The following is a 16,756-nucleotide window of genomic DNA, read 5'->3' on the forward strand; positions in this document are numbered from 1 at the left end:
AAGTTTATTTCTTGGTTAATTATATTTTTATTTAGGCATTGACTTGTGTAAAAATTGTAGAAAATAATGTTCAACGTAAGATTTTGACGTGATGCACAACTATCCTTGGCGCATGCCGCTCCTATTTACATGACTTTGGACATAGAGACCATTTGTCGGAATTATAGTCACTCCACCCGCCTGCCATTGTCCACTGTAGGGGGAGCTGAATTGGGACGGACCAGTTCGACTATATCCTGGCATAGTGGAAACCGGTGACGTTGGGTAGGTAAAATTTCCCGGCGGAGGAGTCAGGTTACCGCTTACTGGAGGACCTAACCAGCTTTTGGGATCTACAGTAGTTCCGCCAGATTTCCTTGGGCTCCCGATGGTCGGGTACGGCTTTTTCTTCTGGTCCGTTGGCTTCGGAGGATTAGGACTCTTGTTGCCACAGCTGCCGCACGGACTGCAGCAGTAATTGCAGCAATTACGACAGCCATTGCAGCAGTTCGCGTAGTAGTAGTAACAACCGGTGCAGGGATTGTAGTAGTAGGACCAAGGACACGGGTTCCAGCAGGAGGTGCAGCAGGGATTTGCAGGACAAGAAGCTGGAGGACATGATTGTTGAGGACAAGATTGTGGAGGACAAGGTTGTGGAGGACAGGAAGGTGGAGGACAAGGAGGAGCCTCCCCTTGCTGCGCTGGTGGTTCTGGCTGATTTCTGAGAAAAAAAGTGAATTAAATAAAATATTATTATGCTTTTAATATAGCTTTGCCTAAGATTCTTCAATGGCTTGATGACAGTACTAGGCCAAGTGTTATACACGTATAAGATTTTAAATTTGAGACAGTATTAGGCCAAGTGTTATACACGTGTTAAAAATGAATTATCGATTATATGCAATGTAAAGCTCTGGTGACACTAATGAGAAAGAAGAAGAGTGAATTGAAAAGAAGACGAGCCATAAAATACAAAATTAAAACGCAAAACAAATAAAATAATTAATTTAAACTTGAATACTTTGTTTTACAACACGTATACAAAAAGTAAAGCCGATTTATAAGACAACTTACTCTGGCAAATTGGCAATGCAGTTGCAACTGCAATTTTCATCCTTTGAAGGAGCCTCTTCGGCGGGCTGGTCCTTCTCCACAGCCACTGGGGGAGTTGACCCATCTGCTATTGGCTCCATGGCGCTGCTTCCACGCTTGGACTTATTCCGTGACTTGGAGCGTTCATCCGATTTCTTGTGCTTTTTGGCAGGCGGTTTCGTTGATTTTTTGCGCTTATGCTCAGGCATGAGGATATCGCACCACTTTTGCAGATCACACGGAGGACAGGACTCCGCGGCACTGCAGTTTAAACGGAAAACATTACCGCATTGTCAACTATTCGGTGTTGTGAAAAAGATGTGTGTGTCTGTGGTGCACTGTGTGTGAAGTCTACTTCTAGAGCTACTTAAGCTCGGAAAAACCATTAGACATTAAACTCACCGGCTGAGGAGCTCGGAGCATTCCATGTCCTGCTTCTTATCTTTTTCTGACCTCGAGTTTCCGGAAGGTGGATATTCCGCTTCTTCACTAACATAATAAGGATAGTATTGATTGTAAGGACTAAACCGAGTGCAGTAACATTTAATGGGTTCATTGGTAGTAGGTTCTTCCATTGGAGGTTTACTTGGTTCTCTTGAAGTTTTATTTCTTTCGGATCGAGACCTTTTACTATCTTGACGTGGGTGGTTGCCATTGGAAGAATCTTTTTGAACTGTGAATGTTGTATCCATTGGTGGACAATTTGCGGAATTGTAGGGATAATATTGATTTGATGGGTTAAAACCCATGCCCACATTCTGTTGGTTAGAATGAGTATTCAATTGGGGTTCTCTACTCGAGGGAGCTCCCATCGATCTATTTCGTCTTCTTGGGTCGTTTGGCCTTTCATCTCCTTGTCCCGATGATGACTTAGATTGGGAAACTGACCTAGGATCTATATTCCTATTACTATAATTTTTTGTATATTGCTGGTTGTTTGGTTGATTATAATAAGGAGCTTCACGGTTTTTGGTAGGATTACCCAAAGGACCTTCACTGGTTTCAATGTGCTTTTTTGGGGACTGTGACCGGTTATCATTTTCACGCACTCGAACTGAAGATGCCACTGATTGGGAAACTTGCCTGGAATATAGTGTTTTATCACCGACATTATGTTTATAACTCTGATTGTTAGTTTGCAAGGAAACGACTTGTTTTGGTTGATTATTAGCCACATTTCTTTGTAATTCAGTATTACCAACTTGTGGAACTTGACTCGCAATGGGGTTATTTAAAGCAGGTGGCATTGGATTTACTGGATACGGGTTAAATGTTTGCTGAGCGACATTAAATGGATAACATTGATTATTTGGCCCACAACCCATCCCAATACCCTGACCAAATTGGTTATAAGGAGGACCTCCTCTGGCAACATTGTGAGTTGTAACTGATTGCTGATTTTCGTAATGGAATACTTCTCCGGTACAGGGATTAAATCTATCTAAATATTTTGTGGGAAGACCTGCTGCCGGGGGACCACTTGGACTTGGGGAAGGAGCACATTCCTGACCTGCCATAGAAGTCTGTGCTTGTAGAGGAAATTGAGGACCAGGAAATCCATAACTTCCATATTGGGTAGCTATCATTGGAAATACCATTGGACTTCCTGCCGGTAAACAGGTTCCATAATACGGTACGACACCAGGTTGTCCTGGTTGAAAGGTCGGAACTGCTCCGTTAAATCCGGGTCCGTAAGCTCCTGGAGCTCCATTTAATCCGGGCTCGCATGCTCCATTTCCTGTGGGACCATCCTGTTTGCAAGGATCGTTCAATCCATTCCTGCTATTTTGTTCGGGATTTTCCGGTTCGCATTCATCCCCACGATTTTTATGCTCACAATTTTCCTTGCAATCATCCACACACCGACCATTACATTTATCCTTGCACGCTGAACAGCTTTTTGATCTTTTCTTTTTCTTCGACGACTTTGGATCCTTTAGAAGAAAACTAGGTGGCACCATGTCCGAGAACTTTTGAAACTCCCCTGGGAACACTACACGACATTTTCGAGTATCAAGGGAGCACGATCGTGGACAACAAAAGGGTCTTAGGCAACACAGGCATCTGTAGATGAGGTAATTAAATAAAACGCCGAAGACATAAATCATAAATTATTCCATACCTGTCATGACAGCTGATGCACCTCCTTAAAAACCGACATGGATACATTTTGAACGTAAACGCTTAGCCTTAATCTCCTCCTTCCGTTTTCCTTCAACTTTCCACTTTTAATCATGGCCAATTACGAGAAACTCACAAAAAACATTTATAGTCAAAATTGTAAAAAAGTATTCGAAACTATTTTTGATGTCTTAAACTAAGGCTTTTATGTTAAAAATTTAAAGAAAATTTGACAATACAAAATTAAATGTCATGCCATAAAGCAAATTTAAACGGAAGTATTGTACAATTGTTTGAAAACTCGTGCTGCTTTAAAAGTGAAAAATGCCCAACGAGTTGCGGACAACTAGGCCAAGTCCTTATTGGCGTCATGCCAGTCCGTCGAGGAGAACAATGGCGGGCAAGATGGATTTATCACCGGAGCAGGCAAATGAGCGCATTGGAAACCAATTGCTGCGCACCCTGGTCCACAGTCTTCCTTCAAAGATAGAAACAACACGATCCCGATCCTCCTGCCCATCAACACTTCGACATCGCAGACAACCTAGTGGCTGCAGATCCCTGGGAACTCCGGAATCAGGGATTAAAACCAAACGACCCATTAGATTGAAGGCGGGAATGCCGGTTCAACAAGTCGAGAACAGCGATCGAACTAGACAGTCCTATTTGGACTCCATCCAGCGAATGAGTGACTCCCCAACAGCCAGAGCAAAAGCCAGAGAAGAGGAGTTCGAAAGGACACCGGAAATGGTAAATGAAGTAGACACCCCAAGATCCAGAGAAAGCCTAAATCTAGAAAGCGAAAACAACTCATATCCCGAAAGCAAAAACAACTCACGTCCGGGAAGCAAAAACAACTCAAATCCAGGAAGCAAAAACACCTCAAATCCCGAAAGCAAAAACAACTCAAATCCCGAAAGCAAAAACAACTCAAATCCTGGAAGCAAAAACAATTCAAATCCCGAAAGCAAAAACAATTCAAATCCAGGAAGCAAAAACAACTCAAATCCAGAAAGCAAAAGCAATTCACTTCGTGAATCCCAGCAAAGTTTAACACAAGAAACTCCAATAAATTCAGTGGAGGGTAATCAAAACAACTTGAATCCAGAAACCAATCAAAACTCAAATCCAGAAACCAGAAACAATTCACTTCGTGAATCCCAGAAAAGTTCTGTACAAGAAACTCAAAGAAATTCAGAGGAGAGTAATCATATACAAACCCCAACAAATTCCATGGCAAGTAGTGTGTTTAATAGCAAAGGAAATGTTAAAATCATCGAGGAACCGAAGGAATCAAAGCCAGTGGAACAGAAACCATTGGAGGTTTCGAACTCCAAGATTTATCCATGTTTTCGGGGAGAATATCCTACGCGACATCGTCCTAGTTCGTTTCAATGGTTCCAGGCAGGAGTTCCCAACTGCGGAAATTTCGTTACCATCTGCGATCAGGAAGAACAAGTTATGGGCGAGGCGGAAATTATTACCGCTTGCGAGGTCACAGAGGCTCACTTCCTGAGTATCGATTGTGGGGATGATAATACGAACAATGCAACACCATCGCAGTCCAAATGCAAGGGGTGCCAATCGCAATGGAACTGCCAGGGTCAGAAAGCATTTGGATGTCCTCAAAAGCCACAGAATGGAGGGTGGCCTGGATCGTGCTATGGCCAGCAAAGGCCTTCTTGCTTTCAGCAACAACAACCTTGCCTTCAGCAACAACCATCTTGCTTTCAGCAACAACAACCATGTTTTAAGCAGCAACAACCTTGTATGCAACAGCAAAAACCTTGTATGCAACAGCAAAAACCTTGTATGCAACAGCAACAACCTTGTATGCAACAGCAACAACCGAAATGCCGGCAAAATCAGCCATGCAACAATAGGCCAAAAGGATGTCTTAAATGTCAAAATCAGCCAATGAACTCTTTTGCCTTCAATCAACAACTGTCAATGCAGCAACAAATGAATTCTCATCAACCAACTCAGCAAATGCAGCCGCAGAACATGTATTCCTTTCAGCAAAGAAACATTACCGAACAGGAGCAACCAGCTATGCAACAAATGCAACTGCAGATGCAACAACCACAACAAATGCAACAGATACGGAATATGTTTTGCTGTCAGCAACAAAACCCAATTGAGCAGCAGCAAACAGAAATGCAACAAAGGCAGTTTCAGATGCAACAATCGCCACAGAATATGTATTCCTATCAGCAAGAAAACCCAATTGAGCAGGAGCAACGTGTAGTTCAGCAAAGGCAGTTGCGGTTGCAAGAAACGCCACATGTGCAACAGCAACCCATTCAGGAAAACAACTATGGCCTCACTGAAATGCTGGCCGAGGAGCTGAAGCAGCAAATGCTGGCGGCGCAGGCTCAGATTGCCCAGATTCAACTGCAGTTGAATAGTGCCTGTGGGGCAACCAGAGTGCGGCAGATGCATGTCATCACTCAGAATGCCGCCGAAGTCCCAGGTTGGGCGCCAGAAACTCAGTTCATGGGAGCCTTAGGAGAAGAACCAAATGAGGGCGATCCTTACGCAGGAGCTTGCGATGAGGATGGCAATAGTATTCCGAATTTCTCAATACTGTCGGGGCAGCAACCTTTTCCATGTCCAAGTTTGGGTTCGAACAATTTGGGAAGGGATAGATCCCCACCCACAGACCCTCAAACACCCGAACAAGACATGCAGCATGGGCTGTATCCTATGGCCTTAGCGATGAGCACTGAAACTCCCCACTTTGACCAACAGCCAGAGTCCTTATTGCCCCAGCAAATGAGTCCCATTCAGGAGCAACATCCGGAGTCAAATTTGTCCCAGCAAATGACTCCCGTTCAAGAGCAACATCCGGATTCAATTTTGCACCAGCAAATGAGTCCTGTTCCGCAGCAGTTCCCAATGCCACCTTCTCAATCACAGCAAATTCAGCAAATGCCTTTCAATCACCAGCAACAGCCAATGACTTCTTCCCATCAAATTCAGCAAATGCCTTTCAATCACCAGCAAAAGCCCAGGAATTGCCAGCAAAAATGCGGTAGATGCCCACCTTGTCCGCCTCAAAAGCCAACACCTTGTCAGCAGAAATCTCAGCGGTCATGCTGCCAACAACATCAGCAACCTGTGAGATGCAATCAAGCTTCTCCATCCAAGTCGTGTACGAATGCCATAGCCTTCTTTCCAAGTTGTTGCTGCCAGCGATATGCTCAAATGCGATTCATGATGCCGCGATGTTGGCCACGCTAATAACTTACAACCTCCAAAGTTTGTAGAGTAACTCACCTTGAATAGAGCAAAATAATGTCCTTCAAGGTGAGATACTTTACGAATAAAGGTTCTAAAAAGTGCTAAGTTGTGCAATTCTTCCGTTTAAAATTTAGGCGAGTCAATGGAGTCTGAAAACTTGCTTTCAATAAAGTTTAGATTTAAAACCTTACTATTTGAGTTTTTTGTCAATGTTTAGAAATCGAAATTCAATTTAAAATTCAAAATTATCCAAGCTTTTGGGATTTGAAAACGACAAGCTGAGAGCCAAAGCTGCACGTCCCATTTCGTTCAAATTACAGATTTTTTTATTAAAGGTATAGTCGGAGGGGAAAGAAACCCTTTTGAGTTTATATTTATCGAAGAATGTGTAATTTAAATCAAGTGTGCGGCGGTTTGCAGAAATGCCACTATTCATGCTGTCGTCAAAAAATGCATAATTGCTTTGGCAAAAGATATAAGCCTTGCTGTTGTTGTGGGGATAAATTATTGGATATCGATGGTACGGAGCAAGAAGCATATCCTCCCCTAAACTGGGTATTAAAGTGTCCACTTTTACAAAAAACACCAAATGCACCAAAGATGGGTGGTAATAGGAATTCGGAGTATATAAAAAATGTTGCAAAAAAGAGACAAGTTGGGAAAGTAGCTCCGCAAATGAATTCAACTGGTAAACCTTTTGGTAAAATCCATAATAAAATTAAAACAAATGTTTCATTTCTTTTCAGGTAAAAAGATTTCTAAAGTGAGTCCAAAAACAAGTAGTTCTTTAATGAATCAGGACAGCCAAAGAAATAAGGTAGGAGTTTTAAGTTATAAAATATTTTAATGTGTTTTGTAAGTAATCTTCTATTCAGGGATCGTGCTTACGTTCCAATTCTAAGGAAGAAAAACTATTATCCAGCTCAAGATTATGTGCCTGTACATCACGAAAAGCAAATTCATTTAAACCTGTGCAAAAGAACCAGAAGCCTTTGGAGGAAAAGGCTACGAAAAGAAAGTGTCGTAAACAAAAGCCGGAACAAATGGAAAATCGAAGAAGTTTGTTAAAATCAAAACAGAAAAACAAAAAAAATATAAGTAGTAAAATGATTACAAGATCAACTGGCGGAGATGCAGATGCAGATGGTATTTGGTGAGTTGTCTTCTGTTATATACAACTAATTCCTAACTTAACAAAAACCATCTGTTTATTTAGGTTCGATTGCAATTTACCTTTTCGAGTGAATATTCCGTTGCCTATTAATATGAATAGTCTCTTTGGCAGCCGGTCATTTTCTAGCAAAGCTAACTCTGAGAACTGTAGAGCTCTAGTCCCTGCAGGAAATATCCAGGAGGATAGAAAGTTAGAACTTCCTTGGCTCTTTGATTTCACATTGACGCAAGCTTACCAACCGCCAACTTTAGAATCTAATTCTTTATCCAGTAAATCAATAACTTTTACGAGAAAAAAAAGGACTTAGGCGAGCTAAAAAATCTTGTCCATGCGAAATATCCACTCAAACAATTGAAGAAGAATCCGATCCCGTCTTAAGTTGTCTGGAGCAAATTAGAAGTCAATTGGCCGAAAAATCATTTGAAGAAAAGAAAATCTTTCGTTGCTTCGCCGAGAAATCAACAAGTGTTAGGATTCTTCAAAAGGAAAAAAATACAACGGATGTGAAACTTAATCATGATGACAAAAATGAACAACAAACAACATCAACAACGAAAAAAATTTCCAAGCCCAAGAAAATAAAAAAGGATTTACCAAAATTCCGACCTAAATTAAAATTTGGCATTGAACCTCGAAAAATATCAGAAAGCAGAAACGAAAGTAAGTTATCCAATATTGCAGAAGTAACGCCATCTTATCAACCTGAGGTCGCTGAAGAATCCAAGAAACCTGACAATACAGATTCTATTTTAAAATCACCTCCTCGGATAACTATTTCACCAAGTTTACCACATTTTATAAAAATAATGCCCTGGCCAGCCTTACAATCTGAAGAACCGAAGCCTGATAGCAAGATGTGTACTTCAACTACAATTAAAGACCCAATAATTGATAACCAACTGATATCTGTAGACCAAGAAAAATACTGTTTGCCAAAAAATGAGATCAAGAAAAATTCCAATGCAAGTTTAAAGTATTACCAAATATCTATGCCACAAAGTGTAAAACAAATACCACGGCAGTCAAGTCAAAATCTCCAGGTTAACAAGTCAATGAACAGGAATAGGTTTGATTCTTCTAAAGAGTCCTTAAAAACAACAAAAACTATAAGCTCGTACGAAGCATCTGATAAAACGAGTAATTCTCAACCATCCAAACGCCAATTTCCAAATTACTTCTTATCAAAGAAAAATATAAATAAGGACAGCAAAGAATCCTTCTCATCATCGGAAAAATCGTTTGAGCATAAATCTACTAGAAGTTCTGAAACTATAATTTCAACTTCTCTTTATTCTTTTAGTTCGAAATCAAATAAATCACCGGAAGAAAGCGAAATTATTAGTTTACAAAAGTCTCTTAATAATATACGATGTGGAAAACCTAATCGATATCAAAATAATCGCATAAGTTCTGGCGGAGAAATTTTTTCCAGAAGCCCATCTAGCTTAAATGAAGTAACTAAAAACAGAAGCTCGGATAAAACACAACACAATTTGTCAAAAGGCCTAAGAACAAACCAGGAACAATTGATGGTAAATAAAAGGGGAAGTGATATTAGTAATCATTCAAGAAAATCGGCTTGTCAAAGAAACTCTCAGCCAAAAAGTTTACAGAACACAAAGGAATCTGAAAAGGATATTTATGCTCCCAATAGCCAGAACAATAAAAAGTTGGAAGTTATGAGGAAAAGTTCCAAAAGTAGTTTGTCAGAATCATTTCGGACTGTTGAAAAAAGTTGCACCAGTAAGAGCTCTGGTCAAAACTATTCGAGTAATAAAGATTCTCAAAGTCAGATAGATGAGGAAACTTTACCTGTGACTTCAAAGAGCGAAATTGAAGAACAATTGAGTAATATTCCTGTTTGGAAAAATACAAATATGCAACAATCAGAACATAAAAATGTAAAGAGGCCCCGCTCACAATCGGCCCCGGAATATTGGATACTTGAACGTGTTAAAAGCGAGAATACCAATAGTTCTTATAAATCAGCTATTAGCAAGCACACAGCGTCGCTTTTCTCTAGAAATCCTAGAAAAAGTCCTGAAAATGTACTTGTACTTCAGGACGAAACCTGCGAAAGCGAAACTGATGAATATGAAATGGGTGGCTACACTTTTTGCGAAATGGGAAATGATTGCAAGGAAACCTCACAAACTACTTGTTCTGAATGTAAAACTGCAGATTATAGTATAAATGCCAATATATTAAAAGAACTCAAAAATCAAGAAGAATCTTTAAATTCTACCCAAGCACAGGATGCAAATTGTATCCCAATAGATGTGATGTGGACACAGCAGGAGCAAATAAGGTAAGTGATTTAATAATAAATTTTGGATTTTCTAAATAATTTAATATCTAGAATAAGTCCACCCATAGTACTGGTGCCTTTTCGTGTTAATAGCCAGGAAATGGTAGGCGTTTCCGAACTGAAAGAGTGGTGAGAAAAATTCGTATTTTATAGATTATCAATTATTTTCTTAACCATTTGATATAATTTTTAAGGGAAAACCTACAGCTAAATTTAACTATGTTAAATTCTAACCAATTGCAAATGGCGACAGAAACTACAAAAAGAATTTTAACCAGGAATCAACCAAACCAGAATACTCCACCAAGTCGAGGGAATGGTGGCCATGTTTACGTTAACCAAGAGGAAAAGCCAATGAATTCAAATTTGAGTACTTCTGTTGTCCAGCCTCACAGTAAATATGAACAAAGTTCTTATTGTACTTGGACTGATGTTCCTATGAGTGAAAGGCATGAACCAAATGAGGAATCTAGTCCTTCACATACCAGACAGAAACCAACGGAATCGGAAATAGACCAAACATTTCACAGGATTCCCGAAGATAGATCAATTTCTTCAACTCGCTATGGACCTTCATTTAACACCAAACATCAAAGATCTAAAAAGGACAAATATACAAGTGAAAGTCGTTCGTCTTATCGACAACCTCAAGGCAATCAAGAGACATATTTCGAACAACCTAGTTCTCATAGTCAATCGGTTTACAATTATGATAGAGACAACCAAGATCTTCACCCCAGGGTACACAATTCTGCAAGGTATCCTACAACCCAATCAAATACTACCGGCTTAACATGGATAAAACCCGATGGAAATTCCGAGTTCGTAGCTCGATCCAATGCCACGATGAGTTCGACTGAGGTTGAAACCCTGATGCAACCACGAAAACTGCGCAGCAAGAAAAGTACGGATATTAAAAGCCGAGAAACTCCTATTGAGAACTCAGTTCTCCTTGAGACAAAAACGCCTTGCAATAGAGAAAATCTCATTGAAACTTGTGGACAACCTCCCAGTTACTTCCGTTCTCAGCAATATACGGGACTTCCCCCGAATCTCCAGCATGGATTTGTGGTATCACAGCAAACAGTTCAGTCGCTACCACCCCAGGTTTCTATGAGTGCTCCACAAAATACTGGTGAAAATTACATAATAGATCCACGAGATCAATTGAGAACTGTAAAGTCACCAGTTTTAGCACCAGTTATGCAGAGTTCTTTTCAGCCGCATCCAGGGCAGACTGCGAATCCTTACCAGCAAATAATCCGCATTTATCAGCCTGTTCAGGGTCCATGTTATCCTGCAGGTTTAAATTCTAACCATTCTGGCTGTCAATCATTAACAGAGAACATTAAACTTCTTCCGCCGGGATTCTATGATCAAACCGTTAGAAAGTATAATATATCACGCATGGACTCAAACTTTCAACCGCCTTCTTTGCGACCCGAAATTCTTCATTCGTTACAGGCTCACCAGCAGTGTTTTAGCGGACTCCCAGCTTATCCTTATAGCAATCAATTTCAACAGCAATTTGTAATGAATACAGTTCCATCCCCCAATCAACAATTTACATTGATGCAGAACCAGTATCAAGTTCAACAACAAAATCCACGAACGATGTTTTGCCCACAGCAAAATGTAAGATTGGATGACTTCGATCAGTCGGAATGTATCATATAACAAAATTTTCAATAAATTGAGTTAAAAAGCGTGCTTTTAGTGTTGTTTTTCAAAAGGGTAAAAATAATTTAGTAACGTAGTGCTATTTAAATTTAGTTTTTAGGGGTACCTTTTAAAGTTTTCCATTGAAAAAGTTTGTACATTTTTTGGCGCCCAAATTCAAAGGGAAACGAAAGGCAATGGAACAAAACTATCAGTATCGTAAAAAACCATAAAACGATTCCATAAAACGCGATAACATCGCAACCAGACTTACCACCGCTATTAAATTTTATCGATAAACGAAAACAACATTTGTTTATATGACTAATTTTAACTTACACTGAAGTATACGTAAATACACACGCTCACACTGGAAGTTCTGAATGGATATGAGTGTGGCCAATACAAAAACAATGGCCAACATTGTTGATAAGATAAGATAACTCCCATTTCCAATGTGTTTGCTGCTCTAATGCACATACTGTATCGCGCTGCGAATGATTCGAATTTGTTCAGCAAGTACGACAAGAATTGTCAGTAAACAATGGCAACTCACGCCGAGAAGGATTTTTACCACTTGGTACGTAAATTGTAGCTCCCAACTTTAACCGCCCAAAAAATGTGAACTACTTTATACACACACAAGTTGAATGCTTTCAAATGCGGGTGTTGTCATATACCGTGTGCAGTGTAAATAAGCAAATTCATCACATGTACAAACGTTTGTGCATACAGTCATCCGCGCCATTTAATTTGCATTAACATTTCACTTTAAGCCTGAATTTGGCCTTGAAACAGATCTTACTTGGGAGCACCAAATATCACTTAGTTTTCGCACGAATAGAGACACACATGCTAATTTAAAGTTTCTCCGCTGGTTGCGAGTGGCGGTGACCCAGAAAACTAGAAACTGCAATGAATGCTATGTGTGATCCACATCAACGTTTGTCAATGTTTAAATCTGCACACAAAGGCACCTGAACACCAGCGAGATAAGATGGGAAAGAACACTTTTTATTTATCTTTAGAATGCCGATCTTGAGATTACCTGGGTTTAGAAATTGAACTCCCATTCAAGTTGTACATTTTTCGAATTTATATATTCTTTAAAGCTTGTTTATGGTGTCCAATACAGTTTTACACACCATATAGTAGTATAATAATGAATCACTCTTCAACAGAAATTCCATTAGAAATAGTTTCGGTTGTTGCGTCAAAAGTGGTTGATATCTTGAAAAAAAAACCCTACTGATTGATAACAAAATTAATTATAAACAAAGCCGATACATTCTTAAATTCATTACATTACATTTTGTTTACCATAAAAACTACCAGAAAGTAAACAGCTTATCTTAACTTCCCGTTTCAGAACGTCAGCGTATCAAAAGCATTAAATGGCCTGGAAGCGCCACTTAAAACCAAACATGCCCGCTCCATTATTATTATGATCCACAAGGCCAAAGAGGCCAAAACATTCTGGATGATTATATCCCGGCAGCCTTTGATGCAGAGCAGATTTACCGCCTGGAAATTCTCGCATCTTCTGCACAAGGTCTTGCGAGAGGCCCATGAAAGTTCGATAAGGCATTCCCAGAGCCACAAGAAAATGATTCTGGAAGTGGGGAAAATGTGGGGACTTCTGCAGGACGATATCGGATGCTGTATACAGGCTTATAGCAAGCTTCTGGCCACCAAATTAAATTTCCATGACAAAAATAGAATGTTTCCCGGATCCCTGAACATTTCGTTCACCGAACTTTTTATTGCAGTCGACCGGGACTTAAATTACTGGTAAGCAAGCTTGAAAATACAACATTTTTTATGTTATTTAATTAAAAAAATATGATTTTAGCTTCCAACTGTGCGTGGAGATTTTTGACTACTTGGAGGATATAATTGCCCTGCAGCTAACCATATTTTCTTCAATGGAAAAATATAGAATGTCGTCGATGACGCCACAAGGACAATGTAGATTAGCACCAATAGTTTGTCTTATCCAGGATTCAAATGCTCTCTACGACTTAAGTGTTCGACTTATGTTTAAATTGCACGACGGCGTACCTTACGATGTTGTTTCCGGTCACCGAGATCGGTTTCATGGTTTGTTTCTTAAGTTAAAAAGTTTTTACAACAACGTGCGGCCTCTGCAGTATTTCAAGGATTTAATAACAGTTCCGGAATTGCCGGACTCAAGTCCTAACTTCAAATCCCAAAATGATTTTACCAGTTATGTACCGCCAGTAGTGCATGTTCCCCAGGAACCTGATCCTGTAGTCGAAGACCTTGTGGACACTAACAATCACGAATCAGAAGCCTTTAGTCAAGCCCAACAGCAATTAAGTATGCTGGAGGGAATAATAAGTGAGAAAGAGGCTGGCATTGAGGAACTTTCATTCAAACTGGTTTCCCTTCAAAAAAATTTTGATGAGCTGCAACAAAGTTATAGGAACGACATTCAAGAGTTGCAGCAAAACAATACCGTCTTATCAAATGATTTGGTTTTGGCGAGGGAAATGTGCGCAACGTTCAGGATGCAAAACGATGATCTTGAGCTGCAACTAAACCAAAATCCGATTCTTCTGCGTAAGATATACACTACATAAAAGCAATATTAAAATTCATTAATTAATATTTAATTAATTTACAGAAAAAGCCATGGAGGAAGAAGAGAAGCATAAGCTATCCTCGGAAAAGTTCAACAAACTAAAGACACTTTACACTAAAATTCGGGATGAGCACATTCAATTGTTGAGAGAGGTAAGAGAAAAAAACAAACTCAGTTTTAAAATATTAATATCAATTATTTTCAGCAAAGTGATTGCAACAAATCTTTAAATAGGGAGAAGCAAGTTAACTCTCAGCTATTGTTGGAAACCAAGGAGCTATCCAACGAAATTGCCAAAATTAAAGGAAACGTTGAAGAAAAAGAGAAAGTAAACTTAACTCTGCAAAAGCAAATTGAAGAGCACAAGGAAAAAGTAATACAGCTGGAAGCGATTAAAAACGAAATTAAGGAAAAACTCGACGACGTTGTTAAGCAAAAAGAGATTCAAGAACTAGATATTAACTCCACCTCCGAAAACTTGAGGTTAAATTGTTTAAAAGTAGAGGAGCTTAATGTCACTCTTAATGAAACGAAGGAGAAACTCTTAAACGCCGAAAGCCAAATTACTGTTAAGAGCCAAGAAATCGAAAATATAACAAAAGCCTTCGAAGCGGAAAAAGCATTGCTTTTAACTAAGTTGGAGCAACAAAATGTGGAAAGCAAAAATAATTCGGATGCGCAAAGCGCCGAACTACTTCAAACTAAAAGTAACTTGGAGCAAAAGGACAAAGATTTAAACGAAGTTAAGAATAAGCTATCCACCGCCGAAAGTGAAATCAGCTTAAAGGTAGTGGAAATCGAAAACAATTCTAAGGCTTTTGAAGCGGAGAAGGCATTGCTCCTAACTAAAATAGACGAACTTGTTTTAGAACACAAACAAAATAGCGATGCACTAAATGCTCAGTTGCAACAAACGACAAATAAATTGGAGCAAAAAGAGTCTGCATTAGAGGTAAACTAAATAAAAAACTAATGAGATTCTAAATTAATACATTTATTTACAGCATACCCAGATAATTGTTCAACAATTAAGGGAGGAAATTAATTTAGCGGGTCAAAGTAACGAGGATTTGCAAAGCAAACTCACGAATACAGAGGACAAACTAACGCAAGCAACGCAACAAATTAATTCTGTGACAAGTTCACTCGAAACTTGCAATTCCGATTTAAGCGATCTTAGAAAATTGGTTATCAAAACTGTTAAAGAAATCTGTAACTCAAAATTAAGCGGATCGGAACAGCAACCATTGGATGCGATACCCAACATAATTAGTGAAATGGAAATCCTTCTTAACAAATTTAACAGTTCTTCCGCTTTAAATTTTGTCGTCTCAACGGAAGGAATGAAAGATGTTATGTTTTTGGGCTATATATTCATAAAGTTATACGATCAATGCGATGTTATTTACAAAACAACTACCGCAATTGAAACGGGTCAAGGTACGTTTATCCAACAAAATCATTAATACTTATTTTAAAGGAGTATTTTTAAACTCTTTTTAGAGATTTTTGCGAAAACATCGTTGATATGTACAGACGTCTGCCAACTGTTTCAATATTTATTAAACAATGAAACAAAGGACGCCGAAAGGCAAAAAACTATTAATGATATACAAGCAAAGCTGAAAGATATAGGAAAGCTAATTGAGAAGATTAAAGCCACCTTTGAACAAAAAATCGATCTGGACAAACTTCTTGAAATAGAGCTCCGCGAGATGGACGCTGCCATCGATGATGCAGCATCTAAAATAACAGATCTACTTGCCAAGGCTCGTGAGAAGGATAACCAAACCAATTTGGAGGTAAACGGAAAAATTGTGGACGCGTGCACCACGTTGATGGAATGTGTAAAGGCCTTAATCCAGAAATCACGTCTTCTGCAACACGAGATTGTTGCCTCCCAAAAAGGTAGCTACGAATTTGAAATATCTAGTCATGATACTCAATTTTTTCTTCTTCTAGGAAATGCAAGTGCCAACGAGTTTTATAGGAGAAATAGTCAGTGGTCTGATGGTTTAATATCAGCTTCAAAGAGTGTGGCAAAGGCTGCTAACTATTTGGTGGAAGCAGCTAACAAAGCCATTGAAAGTGAGTCGGGTAAAAACTTTGAGCTCATTGTGGCTGCCCAGGAAATCGCAGCCTGCACTACCCAAATGGTTATAGCGAGTAAAGTTAAGGCGGAGCGGAACAGTCAAAAGCTATCGGACTTAACAAAGGCCTCGCGAAGCGTAACACAGGCAACTGGAACTCTCGTTGCCACCGTTAAGGATTGCAACTCCCAACTGGAGCAACAAAGTGAATTAGAACTTGCAAAGTTAACCCCATCCCAAATTAAAACGATGGAAATGGAAATCCATGTTAAAGTTCTCGAAACCGAACAAGTTCTTCAAATGCAGCGACTAAAACTCTCAGCGTTTCGAAAAGAGCATTACAAAAATGCAGATTATTAAATACTATATTTATTAACGTTACTAACATTACAGACTATCTTTTTTTATTAATGCACATCATGACAAATAATATATATTCACAATATTTACACTACGGTCATTTCGCCTAAAAATGATTCCGTAAT

At 39.2% G+C, this 16,756-nt stretch overlaps 5 protein-coding genes across 5 annotated transcripts; 4 read left to right on the forward strand and 1 right to left on the reverse strand.

Moving 5' to 3' along the window:
- Positions 1-7: 7 nt before the first annotated feature.
- On the reverse strand, positions 8-3,301 carry LOC108089531. The gene is made up of 4 exons (XM_017187866.1): positions 3,194-3,301; positions 1,474-3,135; positions 1,054-1,332; positions 8-700 (listed from the first exon to the last, which is right to left on the reverse strand). Exons 1-4 carry the CDS (start codon positions 3,238-3,240, stop codon positions 100-102), a joined length of 2,589 nt encoding a protein of 862 aa, XP_017043355.1. The 5' UTR covers positions 3,241-3,301; the 3' UTR covers positions 8-99.
- A 170-nt stretch (positions 3,302-3,471) lies between these two features.
- LOC108089530 (putative mediator of RNA polymerase II transcription subunit 26) lies at positions 3,472-6,625 on the forward strand. Its single transcript, XM_017187865.1, has one exon. It carries the CDS (start codon positions 3,517-3,519, stop codon positions 6,433-6,435), a length of 2,919 nt encoding a protein of 972 aa, XP_017043354.1. The 5' UTR covers positions 3,472-3,516; the 3' UTR covers positions 6,436-6,625.
- Positions 6,626-6,735: 110 nt separating this feature from the next.
- LOC108089533 lies at positions 6,736-8,021 on the forward strand. Its single transcript, XM_043207739.1, has 4 exons — positions 6,736-7,123; positions 7,182-7,252; positions 7,311-7,588; positions 7,652-8,021. The coding sequence occupies exons 1-4, from the start codon at positions 6,820-6,822 to the stop codon at positions 7,914-7,916; spliced, it is 918 nt and encodes a 305-aa protein (XP_043063674.1). The 5' UTR covers positions 6,736-6,819; the 3' UTR covers positions 7,917-8,021.
- A 1,290-nt stretch (positions 8,022-9,311) lies between these two features.
- Positions 9,312-11,510, forward strand: LOC108089532. Its single transcript, XM_017187867.2, is given in 4 exon segments — positions 9,312-9,917; positions 9,969-10,046; positions 10,112-11,315; positions 11,318-11,510. Coding segments are annotated over 4 exon segments (1,797 nt in total). The 5' UTR covers positions 9,312-9,486; the 3' UTR covers positions 11,402-11,510.
- Positions 11,511-11,859: 349 nt separating this feature from the next.
- On the forward strand, positions 11,860-16,661 carry LOC108089412 (huntingtin-interacting protein 1-related protein). The gene is made up of 8 exons (XM_017187612.1): positions 11,860-12,156; positions 12,946-13,367; positions 13,429-14,159; positions 14,224-14,333; positions 14,387-15,133; positions 15,186-15,621; positions 15,685-16,089; positions 16,144-16,661. Exons 1-8 carry the CDS (start codon positions 12,121-12,123, stop codon positions 16,629-16,631), a joined length of 3,375 nt encoding a protein of 1,124 aa, XP_017043101.1. The 5' UTR covers positions 11,860-12,120; the 3' UTR covers positions 16,632-16,661.
- Positions 16,662-16,756: the final 95 nt, after the last annotated feature.

This window comes from Drosophila ficusphila, unplaced genomic scaffold, assembly GCF_018152265.1.
Source record: "Drosophila ficusphila isolate 14025-0441.05 unplaced genomic scaffold, ASM1815226v1 contig_286, whole genome shotgun sequence".
Taxonomy (NCBI): domain Eukaryota; kingdom Metazoa; phylum Arthropoda; class Insecta; order Diptera; family Drosophilidae; genus Drosophila; species Drosophila ficusphila.

Excerpts from the sequence above, each read along its gene's own strand:
- LOC108089412 (XM_017187612.1), top strand. The coding sequence starts at position 12,121 with ATGGCAACTCACGCCGAGAAGGATTTTTACCACTTG. Across the intron at positions 12,157-12,945 it reads AGAAGGATTTTTACCACTTG|AACGTCAGCGTATCAAAAGC; the intron begins GTACGTAAATTG and ends TTCCCGTTTCAG. Across the intron at positions 15,622-15,684 it reads CGCAATTGAAACGGGTCAAG|AGATTTTTGCGAAAACATCG; the intron begins GTACGTTTATCC and ends AACTCTTTTTAG.
- LOC108089531 (XM_017187866.1), bottom strand. The coding sequence starts at position 3,240 with ATGTATCCATGTCGGTTTTTAAGGAGGTGCATCAGCTGTCATGACAG. Across the intron at positions 3,136-3,193 it reads TGCATCAGCTGTCATGACAG|ATGCCTGTGTTGCCTAAGAC; the intron begins GTATGGAATAAT and ends CCTCATCTACAG. Across the intron at positions 701-1,053 it reads TGCATTGCCAATTTGCCAGA|AAATCAGCCAGAACCACCAG; the intron begins GTAAGTTGTCTT and ends TTTTTTTCTCAG.
- LOC108089530 (XM_017187865.1), top strand. The coding sequence starts at position 3,517 with ATGCCCAACGAGTTGCGGACAACTAGGCCAAGTCCTTATTGGCGTCAT.
- LOC108089533 (XM_043207739.1), top strand. The coding sequence starts at position 6,820 with ATGTGTAATTTAAATCAAGTGTGCGGCGGTTTGCAGAAATGCCACTAT. Across the intron at positions 7,253-7,310 it reads AGGACAGCCAAAGAAATAAG|GGATCGTGCTTACGTTCCAA; the intron begins GTAGGAGTTTTA and ends TCTTCTATTCAG. Across the intron at positions 7,589-7,651 it reads GCAGATGCAGATGGTATTTG|GTTCGATTGCAATTTACCTT; the intron begins GTGAGTTGTCTT and ends CTGTTTATTTAG.